At 43.6% G+C, this 15,270-nt stretch overlaps 2 protein-coding genes across 4 annotated transcripts in view; both read right to left on the reverse strand.

Moving 5' to 3' along the window:
- Positions 1 to 65: 65 nt before the first annotated feature.
- Positions 66 to 6,673, reverse strand: BNIPL (BCL2 interacting protein like). The gene is made up of 10 exons (XM_037826038.1): positions 6,544 to 6,673; positions 5,637 to 5,726; positions 5,375 to 5,439; positions 4,929 to 5,153; positions 3,040 to 3,222; positions 2,752 to 2,854; positions 2,464 to 2,595; positions 1,466 to 1,552; positions 1,195 to 1,293; positions 66 to 705 (listed from the first exon to the last, which is right to left on the reverse strand). The coding sequence occupies exons 1-10, from the start codon at positions 6,585 to 6,587 to the stop codon at positions 654 to 656; spliced, it is 1,080 nt and encodes a 359-aa protein (XP_037681966.1). The 5' UTR covers positions 6,588 to 6,673; the 3' UTR covers positions 66 to 653.
- PRUNE1 (prune exopolyphosphatase 1) overlaps positions 6,280 to 15,270 on the reverse strand; it is a 34,587-nt gene continuing 25,596 nt past the window's right edge. The window contains exons 7-9 of one of the 3 annotated variants that reach the window (XM_037826036.1): positions 11,023 to 11,181; positions 8,943 to 9,176; positions 6,280 to 8,142 (exon numbers count right to left, since the gene is read on the reverse strand). In XM_037826036.1, coding sequence (XP_037681964.1) covers positions 8,089 to 8,142; positions 8,943 to 9,176; positions 11,023 to 11,181 — 447 coding nt within the window. In that variant the 3' untranslated portion in view covers positions 6,280 to 8,088. Of the gene's footprint in view, positions 9,177 to 11,022; positions 11,182 to 15,270 lie in introns of all 3 variants that reach the window. The other 2 variants (XM_037826035.1, XM_037826037.1) reach the window with 2 other exon arrangements.

A 15,270-nucleotide genomic window follows, 5' to 3' on the forward strand; every position in this document is an offset into this window, starting at 1 on the left:
AACCAGGAGATGGATTGTGATGTAAGCGGGTGAGGACAGAGTCGTTCACTTCCGCGACGCAGGGCTTAAATTTCTCATCAGTTTATTAAACCGCTATACACCTGAATTTACTGAAGAGAGTAAAGATACGGGTTTGAAGGCACTCCTTTCCAGGTTCATAGGCGGCAGTCATGCCTAAGATTTCAAGATTTGGTGGGGACAGCAAGGGGCTCAATATGAGCTGCCTCCTGAACCCCAGCAGGCAGGCTGGCCCTGCCCTTCTCGTCCATCCCTCACCTTCACAGACTGCTACTATACCCAAGGTGGAAAGGATTTCCACCCTTTCATTTACAGAGGGGGAAAATGAGACCCAAAGAGATGAAGAAACAAACCCAAGGCTCTACAATTAAAGCAGAACTAAAACCCAAAGCTCCATACTCTCCATACAAAATGCTTTTGCCACTGCCCTCAGCCTTCCTCCCCGATAGATGAAATGAAAGTCACCCAGCAGATCTGGTCACAGCCAAAGGCAGGGTCATGGAAGGGATGACACCTGTTGAAAGGTGAAGATCCAGTGCCAATGGGATTGAAAATGAGACAATTTACAAAACAGTTCAGATGCTTCAGGGGCTGGGGGTAGGAAGATCAGTATCTTTGCTTGGTTCTAAGGCCCTTTACCCAGTCCTGTGCAGCGTCCTTCCTGAGCCATGGAGCTCCTGGTCCAACCTAGGACAGAGAGAGGGCATGGGGAGGGGAGTGGTAGATGGACAGGATGGTCTGGGTCTTACTGGTTTGGGGAGAGAAGCCAGGTGAATTGAAAGCTAGACAATGGGATACTTGAGTCATCATTTAGGATACTTTGCTGCCTTGCACCCCTCCCCCACTGGATACTGTCTTATTCACTGACAACATATCCCTTCCTAATTTCTAGAGCAGGTCTGAATCTCCTCTAACCCCTGTGCTGTGATTTTTCCTTTACTCTTTGATGCCTCAGCATTTATATGTGCCGTTTTTTCATATGTTCTTGGTGGATGCAGTAGTGACCTTAATTTCTACTTGGCATGTGTTGTAGTTTGTTTTCCCAGATACACTGAAGCATTGAAAGCAGGGCCTCCATCTTCTAGTTCTTTTGTTATCTCCCCCAAAGCATTAAGAAAGTGGGGTTTGGCTTTACACATCCCACCCCAAACCTCCATTCTTAAGCTCAGGACTCACTGTCTGACAGCTTCAGGGATGTGGACCTGATCCAGGGAGATGAGTTGGGCCAGCTCCCCTAGGCTGTCCAGATAACGGATCTTTCGTGTGAACTTGGAACTGGAAAGAGAAGATAAACCAAGTGTGTTTGTACTGGGAAGAGGGCTCTTGGATTTACAAAGAGAGATGCAGTGGTTAAGGCTGGAAAGGGTCAGAGTGGGGCAAGATCTTCTTCATCCTGAGTTTGAAATTGGGGAAAAGGGGAAGGGGACCTTGTCCCCAAAGCTAATACCTGATGAAGGGCCGAAGCAGTGCCAGAAATGCCTTCACATACCACGTAGCGTGGACAACCACCAAGGCTCGCAAGTTTTTCCGGAGCCTGAAGAATATGATATTATCCTATTACTTCCACTTTCATGCCTGAAGATCAGATGGAGCTATCTGATGGATATCTGGTGGAGTACTTAAACTTCCTTCACTTATTTCTAGATTTCTCTGACAGCTAGGTCTAAATTCCATTCCTTTAGCTACAATCTCAGTCCCACCCATCTTGTTTATTAGTCCTCCATGCTCCTTATTCTTAGGAAACTCTCCTTTCAGAGTTTCTACCTCCTGGTCTTCTCTACCCTACTTCCCTCCTGTGCCCTTTCCTCACATAAGTTCCTTGTTCCCTTCCACATTCTCGTGCCTTTTTCACTTTCTTTCCATCCCTCCATGATCAGGACTATTTACAAAACTCCAAGTGGAAAAAGACCAGTAAGGAGGAAAAAGAGGGAAGGGGCAAGAAGAAAGAAAAAAGTAAGCAAAGGGAAGATGTTGTGGAAACAAAGAAAAAAAAAAAAAAAGGAACATCGGGGGGAAAAAAGGACACTTGGCTCAGGGATGAAGGCAAAGATGAAAAGAAGACAATGGAGATATGGAAAGCAAAATAAAGAGCAAAACTGGGAGGAAAAGGAAGAGTGCTTTCTATGTGCCAGACAAATTGCCACAGTTATTTACTTGATTTTCACAAATACCCAGGGGCAAAGCTATGGTATTATCATTTCCATTTTACAGATATGGAAACTGAGGTCCAAAAAGGTTAAGTGACTTGTCCAAGGTCATAAATGGTAAAGGTAAGATTTGAAACCAGATTTCTCTGATTCCAAGAGAGGATAAAAGACAGGAGAGTGTTAGAAAGGTGTGTAGAGTAATAGTGAAAGAGTGGAAGGGACTAAATGGAAGAAGAAAGAATGAAAAGATGGAAAACTGTTATTATAGAGTTGCAGCCCTTTTGTCCTGGGGTCTCACCGCCGATCCAGGGTAAGGTAACATTGGCGTATCCAGCTCAGAGTTGGAACTTGGGCCCTGCTTGTGCTTCCACTCAAGTGAACAAGCAGATAATTTTCAGCTACCAGCAGCTCCAGAGTTCCCACTATATACCTGTGGGGGATGAAATTAACAAGGAACATGTGTGTTTGGGGTTATGGGGAATGAGAGGGACATATTACAGACTCTGAATCAGCTACTGATCTTGGAAGAAGTTGTTTTTTGCTTTTCCTTCCCTAACACACTCTATCTTCAGGACTTCAACCTCACCTAAACAAATGTTCCATGACATAGGTGTAGTTGGGGATGCTGCTTCTGGGTAGGTAACAGGAAGCAAAGAGGATGACAGCATTGAGGCCATCACCATGGTAACCTGGGGTGGATACAGGGAAAATTCATTATCAACAAACACAGTCAAGTGCATCTGTAGAGACTGAGGGACTCTGGGGGTCTCTGGTAGTTACAGGAAGGCTCTGGAACCCAATAACTGAGTTTCCAGATTATGCATTTTTTTCAAGAGTCTACAGTTCTTACCCTTCCACTTATGCCAGCCATTACCTCCATGAGATAGGACTTTCTTATAGGGTTCAATGACAGTCATGTCCACTCGCTGCTCCCGCTGTCCTGTTCGGAACACCCTCCAACGGCGACCATCTTCTCCAGCCACATCCCACATACAACCCCGGCCCAGGCTTTCGGCTGCCTCAATGGCCCCCATGCTCTCTGTTTGGGGCAGCTCATCTAAAAGAGAGGGATGGAGAATGATCATCAAGGCAGAATTCCCACCTTATGTATCTTGAGTCTTTCCCAGATTCCTAAGAGTTTATTACTCCAACCTTTCATTCCTCAACTTTTTCCTTAACTCTAGGCCTAGTTTGTCCAATCAACCCAATTCCTTGCTGGTTTCTCTTTCCTATATCTCATTATCCTGACTTTTTCACTGAACTATGGCTCTGGGATGATTTGCACTATGGCAGGTCTATGGCTGTTGCTAGTAACAGTTTTTTTTTTTTTTACTTTCTTTCTTTCTTTACCTTCTTTTCCCTGAGTGAGCTCACCTATTCCCATGTCTTTAATAACCACCAGTAAGATGATGATTCCAAAATTTGCATCTCTAATCCAGAGTTCTCTCCTAACTCCAGAAGCATATCCCTAAATGCCTAGAGCAGACATCTCCACGCCATGTCTCCCTGTCATCTCCAATTCATTAGGCCCAAAGTGGAATTCAAACACATTCTCTTCTTCCCCTCTCCCATGGTTCCTTCTTGATGAATTATCCCACCATTCATCTAGCTGCCTGAGAGAGAAAATTGTGTGTTACCTGAGACTCTTCTCTGTCAGCCCTGAAACCAACTGAATCCTACATCCTCTTCCATCTATCTCCATTCTTTTCTTTCATCATTGTCTCCACTACTATAGTCCTGGTTCATGATATTAATATTTCTCACCTGGCCCTAGTACTAGCCTCCTCTAGTACTAGCCTCCTAACTGGTATCCATGCTTCTAGTCTTGCTCTCCTTCAATCCACTCCCTTCACCACATCCAGAGCAGGCTTTCTTTTCTCTCCTACTGTATATCCACCATTCTGTACAATCTTTCTATAGCAATAGAAAGAGCTTCCTCATTTTAAAAAAAAAAAAAAAAAAGTTGCATACTATTCCATTGTATGGATGTACCATAATAGAATACCCTACTGATGGAACTTTAGGTTATTTCTGATCTTTTCAGAGCCATCAACTTTGATCACATTACTCCCCTAACACCTTATAATGATTGTCCATTGCTTCCAGACAAAATCTAAACTCCTCAGCATGATAGCAAGTTCTTCCATGCTTTGACCCTTGCCTACTTACCCCAGCATTATCTTTTGTTATTCTCTCTTTACCTCCCAACCCTTCACAGCTAAATGGCCATGCTATAGGCATGTTGCTTCTTCTACCTAGAACGCACTCTCTCTACCTACCTGACGGACATCAACTTTAGCTTTCGATGCTCATCTCAGAATCACCTCCTCTGTGAAGCCTCTCCTGATACCTCAGGCAGAACTGATCTTTTCCTTCTCTATGCCTACACTGTACCGTATACACATGTAGATCATAACCCTTAAATGCACTTAATTGTACATACATTTATTTCCTACTGAACAGAATTCCCTGAGGGTAGGGACTGTCTTATTCATCTTATAACCCCAATCCTAGCTCAGTGATAGCATGGAACAGTCATTCAATAAAGTTTTCCTCAAAAAACAAAGGATCCCGTCCTCTACTGACTATTCTCACATTGGATCTATAAGTTCCACCTTTCCATTCTGAGGAAATTGATTTTGTTGGCCTTACCTCATGGTCCCCACCTTAATAGTTCTAATTTCAGTCCCATTAGATCCATTCAGAGCTTCTATAACACTGACCTCTACTTCTACCAGCTTAGTCCCCAGGTTTGTTTCTCACCTTCCCATTCAAACTCATGTCCGCTGTCCAACTGCTCTGAGTCTGAAGGTGTCTCCAATTCGTCTATCTCCAGGTCAGAACTGCCATCAGGAGAGGAAGGTGCAGAAAGGGTGGAAGAAGTTTCATTATCTCCAGTCCCCTCAGTCAGATTCAGTTGCAATTCTGGGGCAGAGAGACGCTTACGCATGGGGCGCTGGCCACACAGGGCTAAGGTGGTGGGAGTACCTGGTGTTAGAGAAGGAGGTAAAAAAAGAATAGAAAGATGTGTGTGTGTTGGGAGGGAGGGGACCTGATTAGAATTCCTTTATTTGGAATAATATGGGGTAAACGCTGAAGGACACAGGACATTTGGAAAAGCAGAAGCAGAACTGCCAAGGGATAGAGGTGGCTTAGCCCTTCACTAGACTAGAAATAGGAACTTGAGGCCTAACTTCTACTTTACCTACCTGCCTCTGAGCCTTCTTTGGAGTCTTCAGGTTCTTCAGAAGGGCCAGCCTCCTCAGGAAGCAATCTAGAGGGGAAGTGATTAAAATGCCTTGACTGAAGGCATCAAGCCAGATGTCAATTTATCAGTTCTCTCTCCCTGCCACAATTTTATTGCCTCAGATTTCTTTTTCCCTTTTCTTTCCTTCAAGTCCTAATTTATCATCCCTATCCTCCATTTCTGACCATTCCTCCCTTGTTCTAACCTCCTCCATACTTCCTTACCGGGGGAATTCTTCATCCTGCCATTCTTCCTTCAACTCCAGCTCCCCAAGTCTCAGGGCTGCTCCTGATTCTGCTGCTTCTGTGTTCTCCCTAAGATAGTCCCCAAGAAGAAAGGATTCTCATGAGACAATCTAGGCAGTGTCTTAAGGGAACTGGTAGAAGAGACTGGAATGAAGAATTAATGTACAGAGCAGAGGACAGACCTTAAGCACTCAGATCTCTTATCTCCTAGACAGATGTTTCTCCCACCTTCACCACTTGCTGGAAGCAGATTACTCCTACCTTTGGGTTTATGAGCAGAAGAAAGATGTACTGTGAAGCTAATCATATTTACTTCTAAGGCAATTGCTCCACCTATCAAGTAGGGGTTCAGAGGTGTCCCACATTACAATTGGCTGGAACCCAGAGAGATACACCCAGCTGTCAAGGGGCCAAGTCGTGGAAGGTGGCACCTAGTCAAGTCTGCCTTTCCTCCACCATGCTTGGGAGTGGCTAGAAGAAACCATGGCATAAGAGGAAGGGTGGGGGAAGGTAAGGAGGAAAAGAGTTTAGCTGGGAAGGGGAACCTGGACCTAAACTCAGTTCTGGGTTAGTTTCCTGATGGCCATTCTGGAGGGAGGGGGGTAGAAAATAAAGAACATGGGTAGATTTATCAGACAAAATATAGAAGCTTCCTTTTTTTTTTTTTTTTAAACCAGGGAATTATTCTGGAATCCCATCCATCCTCCATTTCCCCTACCATACTAATATTTCTTACTTAAAGCCACCCGCATCCCTCCTCTGCAAATTAATTTTCTTATGGCTTCATCTCCTCTAGGAACCCCTGAGATCTGACCTGTTAAGAGCTGGATGGTGGGAAAGTCCCTCAGACTATTCACTATTTCCAATCAAGCAAGCCAATACTTACCCAAGATCTAGTGTCTTTTCCCCTGCCTCTTGTATAGTTCCCATCTTCTCAAGTCTTCCTGTCTCCTTCTTTAAACACTTGGAGTTGTCGGGGAGCTGGTCACCCCAGCTCCCCAACACTTCTTTGCCCTTTTTTTGTCTCAGCTGCTGTTGTTATTGCCTCTAAGGAGGCAGGAGGTGTGAAAGGGAGGTAAACTCATCTTCAAACAGGTTTTACCACCTCTTCTCCCAAGGAGCAGGTTTGTCCAAAGGAAAAACCCTGCCTCCTGGGTGGGGGCGAGTTTTGGGGAGAAGAGTGTGACTAGTCTTGGGTGAGTCCAGGAAGGTAATTTTGTACTCCTTTCCAGACCCTTATAACCTTCTGGAGGCAGCTTTTTTAAAAAAGGATCTGTGGAAACAATTTTGGTTATAAAACTCTCTTGGGTCTACTTTGCAAGCATAAACAAAATTGGGGAGAGAGAAGTATGTTATAAGGAGAGTTCTGGTAGAAGAAACAAATTAAAGGAAAGGCTGAGAATGAGGGTAGATGGAAGCCTGTAGCTCCTTATTCCCAAAAAAGGTCATCAGAAGGAAGACAACAAGTATAACAGGAAGAAGGGATATGAATCTTTAAGAGGCTGAAACAATTATCACAAGGAAAGACCTGATTATAGTTGCAAAAGGAGACAATAAGATCCCAAACAGGAAAAGAATGTTTAATACTTTAACAAAATGCAAAATAAAGTACCCAAGTTACAAAGCATAAATTCCTTTGGTTCAGAGATCACACTACTATTTTTACCTTCCAAATAGCTACAGACATCCTCTCAAAGTGAAGTCAGACTGTCCCCTCATACTGGAAGACATCATATCAAAACCATCACATACCCCACTGTTCAGTGAAGCTGTTTGGCAACCTACATGGAATAGAGCTGTGGGGTAGGAAGAGGGGGGACGGGTTGGTCAGAAGGAAAAGGGGAGACTGACTCTCCACATGCAGAACTACGAGTCAGTGGGAGGGACCTCTTTGCCGGGTCACTATGGTATGAATCATACCCTTGTACATGCTACATTAGGCTGAGTCCCTTGGCACCATCATATACAAATACAGACAATCCAGTAACCCTGAGCATTCCCAGGGAAAACAGTAGAAAAATTCGAGAAGCAGAGGAAAGAAAGGATGGCAGTAAGAGGCTGATCACAGAATATCAGAGAATATCTAGTATAAACTGTTAATTTTACAGATGGGGTAAATGAGACCCAGAGAAGTGAGGTGTCATGTCAAACGACACAGTTCAAGGCAGTCAGTATTAGAATCCAGCTAGTTAGTCCATGCTTCCTTTTAATATGAGCAAGGACAGAAAGAGATGGACAAGACAGTGATAATTCTGCTCAGGCAGGGGACAGAGCCAGGGCTCTCATCCCAGTTCTGCTGTCTTATGGCAGGAGTGCCTATGAGGCCTAAAGGCCTCCCTGGGTGCCTCCTGAACTCTCAAGAACCAGGGGTCTTCAGGGTCTCTTCAGGGTCTCTCTAGCTCTGGGACGAGGGAGCCAAAGAACCTCACAGTCAGGCCACCTGATCAGGACAGAAGATACACTCCAATCTGCTCCCAAACAAGACCTGAAATAGTCACAATAAGTTCAGAATCAAAATTTAGCCATCTCCGAATCAAGCATTATTACCTAACTGAGGACAAAAAGAGGAAACATGGATCTGGAAATCTGCTAAAGCTGAACACTGAAGCAAGAATTTCCAGAGCACACTCTACAATGTATCTAGCTTTAACTAGGTACTCAATAAATACGTGAATGAATAAGCAAATAAAAAAATACGTGGAAACAATCAAAGAATGCATAGTTCCATAACAGACATTAGCTCTGTTCGAGATCCTTGCCAAGGGCACTTTGGGGGTACATGTTTTTTGTCCCACTTTGTTGGGACTGTAGATGTATTGCATTGTGCCCTGGCAAATGAAAGTCAGTGTAGATCTAAAGAATAAAATTAAATAATAACATTTTTATGATTGGTAGATTAGGGAGAAAAGGTAGAAAACTATTCAAAAGCAGCTGCTTTTTTTCACTTCTTTCTCCTTCCAAGTTTATAAGAACAGTACACCAGATTCTGGAGCACTGAGGACAAAATTGCTGAAATTTCCAAACATCTCAAAACATGCATTGGGGGTGGGTCAAACAGCCTCTCCCACTATCCCTTCCCCCTCCCAAGAGTCACTTCTTTGATAGGGAGGCATTGGTAGACTGTGACAGTGAGATCTGGCTGCACTTCTCAAAGATGGCTTCAGCTAAGAGCTTAGGCAGTCCCTGATCCAGAGGGCACTCATCCACCAAGCTGTTCATGGGCGTGGGGGGCAGCAGAGGGTCCTCCTCATCTTGACTCATTCCAGTGATCAGAGAGTTACTTGCCCTGTCCACTTCCTTGTCCACCTGCTCCCTAGACACACCCACTGTCTCAGGCTGCCCTGAAGGGATCTTCATGGAGTCAAAATATGCTGACAGAGCTTCCTGGAGCAGAGGTAGAAGTTTCTTCCGAGAGACCTGGGTGTTGCCTTGATGATAGGCTTGGAGGTTAGGGTGGGTGCTTGGGGCAGGGGTCAGCTTTAGGGAAGGAGAATGGGAGTGTTCCAGGACTTGGCATATCTGAAGAGGAGACAAGAATGGGGGCATGATGGATCAGCTGGAGTAGCAAAGAGCTGAGACTTCTAAATTAGAGAGGAGAAAAGCTTTTTTAAACTAGGTCATCCAAAGTTCACTTTTATTGCTTCCAACAAAAGGAACTTCAGCTAACATACACTGTATTTTAGAAACATTTGAGATTATATATTTCATTTTATAGATGAGGAAACCAAAGCTTAGAGAGACTAAGTGCCTTAAGCAAATCATGTAGAAAATGGCAGAGTCTGAACCAGAACTCAGGTCCCCCAGCTCCTAATATGGTGTTGTTTTCAAGTGTATTTCTGTACTTAAAAACTTGAGCCCTATTCTTAGCTAGGAAGGGACTATCATCTTTCTTGAGGTCAGGTGGAAGACAGAGGCAGAAAGAAAGAATGAATAAACAAAAGTAGGGGTGGGAGATATAAAACATTGAGAATTTACTTGGCATGGTGCCATGTCTGGTCATTTACAAATTTTATCTCATTTATTCCTCATGACAAACTTATAATATTGGTACTACTATTACCCTTCTTTGCAGGTGGGGAAACTGAAAACTGAGGCTTAGAGAGGTTACGTACCTTGCCTAAGATCATGGTTAGTATGGAGCAAAGCTGAGACATGAAACGAGGTCTGCACCAAAGCCTGCGTTCTAAATCACTATATAATGTTACCCCTAACATAGGAGGAAGAGAGGGGATGGTAGGGCAGACCATGAAAAGGGGACTCCCATTTCCCAGCACAGAAACAGCCTGGGCAATGGTGGAGTCACCTGAGATCCATACAGCTTCAGAAGAGCAGCACTGTGGGGACTAGATTCAGGAAGGTGGGGAGAGGCACTTCTTGTAGCCAAAGCTCCCTTTCCTTCATGACATGATTAGGAATAGCCACTGTTTACTGGGTGCTTACTGTGTATCCAGCAATGTACTTCACATATATTATGTTTAATTATCACATCAGACCATTGAGGTAGGTACCACTATGCCATTTACAGATGAGGAAACAGACTCAGAGAATTTAACTGACTTGCTTTAGTCCAAAGAGCTAGTAAGTGGCAAATCTGGGCCAGAAAAGCATGTCTACCTGATTTTTCAAACAACAGTTCTTTCTGCAGTGTTATACTACCTTCCACTGAATGGAATTACATTTGCTTCCTGGGAGAAAAGACAAAGGAAAAGAGCAGTGGAAAAGGGCAGACATACATTTTAAGAGTAAAATGGATTATTTGGCTGCCTTCAGCAATCTCATATAGCCCAAGCAAACCAAAGAGTTCCTGGACTGCCTTAAGTCCACTTTTAAATCCTTCCCTGGGTTTTTCAATAACCAAAAGAAGGTGAGGAGGTGGGGAAAGGTGGCCAAACTGAAGATCAGGAAAGAAAACAAACCTGCTCTCAGATCACCGCTCTACAGAGTTCTCACTATATGAGTGAGTAATCCCTGCACGCTAAAGAGTAGAAAAGGTTTCTCTAGTGTTTCCAATTTTCAAGGCAATAGGATAAAAAGAAAGGAATTGATTTTCAGTGGTGAGGAATTTATGAATAAACCAAGAATTGAATTCTGACTCCAGATTTATAACATTTGCTTCTAACTAGATTTCAAGTTCCTTCTATGTAGGAAATGTGTTTCTAATCCTCTTTGGAATCTCCCTTTCTCAGTAACATTCTGAGTAAGCGTATTCACACATATGTGGGATGGAAAAAGGGGGGGAGGGGAAATTCTCATAATAGGACAGGGACCTCTGTGTAAATATAAGAACCAAGAAGAAGGGCTTACAGCACAGAGCAGTACTTGGAGGTGGAGCTCTGCGGGGCCCTCAGGTTGAACAGAGACTCACCATCATTCGGAGCTCCACAAGGGGACAGAAAATAGCCAGCTGCCGCACTGGCTCATTATGAGTGTTGAAAAAGATAGTCATGGCGACCAGGACATCATAGCTGTGCACCTGGCAGAAAGCATGGAGATCTGCAATGAGGCCGGACCTCTGTAGAAAGGCCTGAAAGAGAAGAAATAGAAGAGGAATGAAGATTACAGCTGAATCCTCCTTGTTACCATCAACAAAAAGTCCTTTATAGTTTTCTGCATGTTAACCCGGGACTTGTGCTCCATACAAGAAGTACCTATGTGCTCGAAGACTGTGTGGTAGAATGAGGGGAGGCTTTGGATTCAGACAGAACTGGTTTGAAAATCAGCTTTATGACCCATTAACTATATGAACAAGGAGTTATATTTACTCCCCTAGACTATAGGTTTTTCATCTGTAAAATAAGGATAAAACACTTATAAAACATGATTGTTTTAAGAATCAAAAAATGGTAATGTACATAAAGTGCCTGGCACGTACAAGTCTTTCCTGCCCTTGCAATCTAACAGGCAAGGTCTTTGCCATGTAGGTATTTTTATTCTAAAAAAAAACAGAACAATGGTACATACAAATAAGAACAGACATATGACAACTGCATCCTTAACTCCTCCTTTGCCAATCTATACTCTGCTGCAAAATCTAGTACAGTATTTCCTCCAATGAATAATACTATCACCTGTTTTGATGGCTCTTCTCTATCCCTAATGTATCAATTCACACTGTGGTTATGGCACTTGGCAAGTCTTTTATGTACTTATGTTTGTTTCCTAAACTAGAATATAAAAGTTTCAAGGGAAGAGGCCATGCTATTTTGTTCATTCTATTTGTTCTTTCTTTCTATCTATCTATCTATCTATCTATCTATCTATCTATCTATCTATCTATCTATCTATCTATCTATCTACCTATCTACCTAGTATTTTTACATAGTATTTAGTGGAAAGCCATGCAGAGTATCTATCTATCTATCTACCTATCTATCTAGTATTTTTACATAGTATTTAGTGGAAAGCCATGCAGAGTATGAGAGTATGTGCTTACATCAGGTTGTTGAATGATATAAACCAGTATGATATAGACCCAGGTATTAAAACATCACTATCAGACAAAGATAGTGGTATAAGACGCTCCAGGGTAGGTGTTCCCCTACAGAATTTATGAACAACTAGCAAAAGCTGGCAGAGTCATCTTTCTCAAAACTCTGGAAAACAGTTAAAGGGTTGTAGTAACTGGGAGAGTTTGAATCAATAAAAGGCAGCTTTAAAAGCAGGAGGAAATGTACAACTATGTGATGATACTGGAGCCACTGATTCTATACTTTGGTAGGACTGTATGGTGTGTAAATATATTGGAATAAAATTGTTTTTAAAAAGGAAAAACATATATACAAAGGGCAGCAGGGCTTTATTTTTCCAAATCTGTGTGAAGAGAAGTAAAACACTGAATGATGAAAGCTAAAGATGTCAGAAACTGTAGAGTGATTTCAATTACCAATGCATAATGCCATTTTTATTAAGGGGAGATATTAATGTAAACATGGTTCCATAGTGTGTTGGTTAAACTTGCATTGTTTAGAAACAGAGCAACAAAAATTCCTTTGAATTCTGCTACAATTTCACTGGTTTATGAACAAGAGGTGATGGTAGCAACTTACGGTGAGTGTAATTCTCAGTGCTGAATTATGTGTGTGACTGTGGTGGAACGGGGAAGTTTAAGGTCGTGTGTGTCACTAGAGGGGAGGCTGGAGGATAGAACATGAGACTGTGTGACACAGTGAACTCTGTGGTGGACGATGACTGTGATGGCTAATACAATACAAAGGTGTTCTTTCATGAACAGGAATAAATTTATGTCACTATTACAAGCAGTTAATTATTGAGTGGTATATGGGAAAAAATCCACATAATGCGATCTATGGACTATAGTTAACAATACTTCAATATTCTTTCATCAACAGTGACAAATGTACCACACCAATGATAAGGGGGGGATAATGGGTATGGGCTTTTTTTTCTTGTTTATTTGGAGTAATGAAAATGCTCTAAAATTGATTGTGGTGATAAATGCACAACTCTGATTATAATGTGAACCACTGATTGTATACTTTGCATGGATTGTATGGTGAGTGACTGTATCAATAAAACTGCTTAAAAAGAAAAAAAAAAAGAGAAAAGAAAAAAAAAAGCAGTAGGAGAAGCTCACAGAGACTTTGCTATTGCCTCCTCACTCCCTCCCTGGGGTAATGTGGAGCCAACCTGTGCTCCCATTGTAGGTCCCCGGTCCTGTTCCAGAGGGAGCAGGGTAAGCCCTACCCACATGCTGGGGTGCCTGAGTCGGTGCCAGTCAATTGGGTGACAACCTGAAGGTCTGAACTAGGAAACTCATCTCCGGTTCACTCTCCCAGAACTTGTCCAGCAGGCAGAACAGCTTGCTGACAGCTCAAGTAGTATAAGAAACATCAGGTCGAAGTGGCCTTAAACAATTACCTGCTTTAAGTTACACAATAGAGTACCCAGGTCAGGGAGAAAGTCTATTTCATAGGGAGCAGAAGGGACATTTGAATTCCCATAAATGGGGGAATTCCTAACGGCAAGAACAAACACAAGCACAGGACAAGATACACACGGAACAGAGGGAGAGGAGCCTGGACTTCGCATTCACCTATGGCTGATCTTCTTGATAGGAGGGCTAAACCCTGAAGGAGAGCACTGGCCAACACAGAGCCAATTTGCCACAAAGGTGTTTTCTGTGTTGGTTTATTTTTGTTAGCTCCTAGAACTCAAAGAATTGGAAAAGCCAATCATCAAATTTATATGGAGAGGCGGGGCAAGATGGCAGACTGGTGAGCTGTATGTTTTGGTTACTCCTCCAGGAAAGTAGGTAGAAAGCCAGGAACTGCGTGGACTGGACACCACAGAGCAATCTGTCTTTGGGCATACTTCATACAACACTCATGAAAATGTGGAACTGCTGAGATCAGCGAAATCTGTAAGTTTTTGCGGCCAGGGGACCCGCGCCGCTCCCTGCCAGGCTCAGTCCCGTGGGGGGAGGGGCTGCCAGCTCCGGGAAGGAGAAGGGAGAACTGCAGTGGCAGCCCTTATCGGAAGCTCATTCTACTGATCCAAACTCCAACCATAGATAGACTGAGACCAGACACCAGAGAATCTGAGAGCAGCCAGCCCAGCAGAGAGGAGACAGGCATAGAGAAAAAAAAACAACACGAAAAACTCCAAAATAAAAGCAGAGGATTTTTGGAGTTCTGGTGAACACAGAAAGGGGAAGGGCGGAGCTCAGGCCTTGAGGCGCATATGCAAATCCCGAAGAAAAGCTGATCTCTCTGCCCTGTGGATCTTTCCTTAATGGCCCTGGTTGCTTTGTCTATTAGCATTTCAATAACCCATTAGGTCTCTGAGGAGGGCCCTTTTTTTTTTTTTTTTTTAATCCTTTTTTCTTTTTCTAAAACAATTACTCTAAGAAGCCCAATACAGAAAGCTTCAAAGACTTTCAATTTGGGCACGTCAAGTCAAGAGCAGAACTAAGAGAGCTCTGAGACAAAAGGCAATAATCCAGTGGCTGAGAAAATTCACTAAACACCACAACTTCCCAAGAAAAGGGGGGTGTCCGCTCACAGCCACCATCCTGGTGGACAGGAAACACTCCTGCCCATCGCCAGCCCCATAGCCCAGAGCTGCCCCAGACAACCCAATGTGACGGAAGTGCTTCAAATAACAGGCACACACCACAAAACTGGGTGTGGACATTAGCCTTCCCTGCAACCTCAGCTGATTGTCCCAGAGTTGGGAAGGTGGAGCAGTGTGAATTAACAAAGCCCCACTCAGCCATCATTTGAGCACACTGGGAGCCTCCCTACACAGCCCAGCAGCCCAGAACTGCCCTGGGGGGACGGCACTCACCTGTGACATAGCACAGTCATCCCTCAACAGAGGACCTGGGGTGCACAGCCTGGAAGAGGGGCCCACTTGCAAGTCTCAGGAGCCATACGCCAATACCAAAGACTTGTGGGTCAGTGGCAGAGACAAACTGTGGCAGGACTGAACTGAAGGATTAGACTATTGCAGCAGCTTTAAAACTCTAGGATCATCAGGGAGATTTGATTGTTAGGGCCACCCCCCCTCCCCGACTGCCCAGAAACACGCCCCACATACAGGGCAGGCAACACCAACTACACACGCAAGCTTGGTACACCAATTGGGCCCCACA

This window comes from Choloepus didactylus, chromosome 2 (genome assembly GCF_015220235.1).
Source record: "Choloepus didactylus isolate mChoDid1 chromosome 2, mChoDid1.pri, whole genome shotgun sequence".
Lineage (NCBI taxonomy): Eukaryota > Metazoa > Chordata > Mammalia > Pilosa > Megalonychidae > Choloepus > Choloepus didactylus.

Bases quoted from the DNA above. Each gene is read 5' to 3' on its own strand.
- BNIPL (XM_037826038.1), bottom strand. From the start codon at position 6,587: ATGGGAACTATACAAGAGGCAGGGGAAAAGACACTAGATCTTGG. The intron at 5,727-6,543 runs GTAAGTATTGGC...GGACTATCTTAG, and splicing joins GAAAAGACACTAGATCTTGG to GGAGAACACAGAAGCAGCAG. The intron at 1,553-2,463 runs GTGAGACCCCAG...CATATTCTTCAG, and splicing joins TACCTTACCCTGGATCGGCG to GCTCCGGAAAAACTTGCGAG.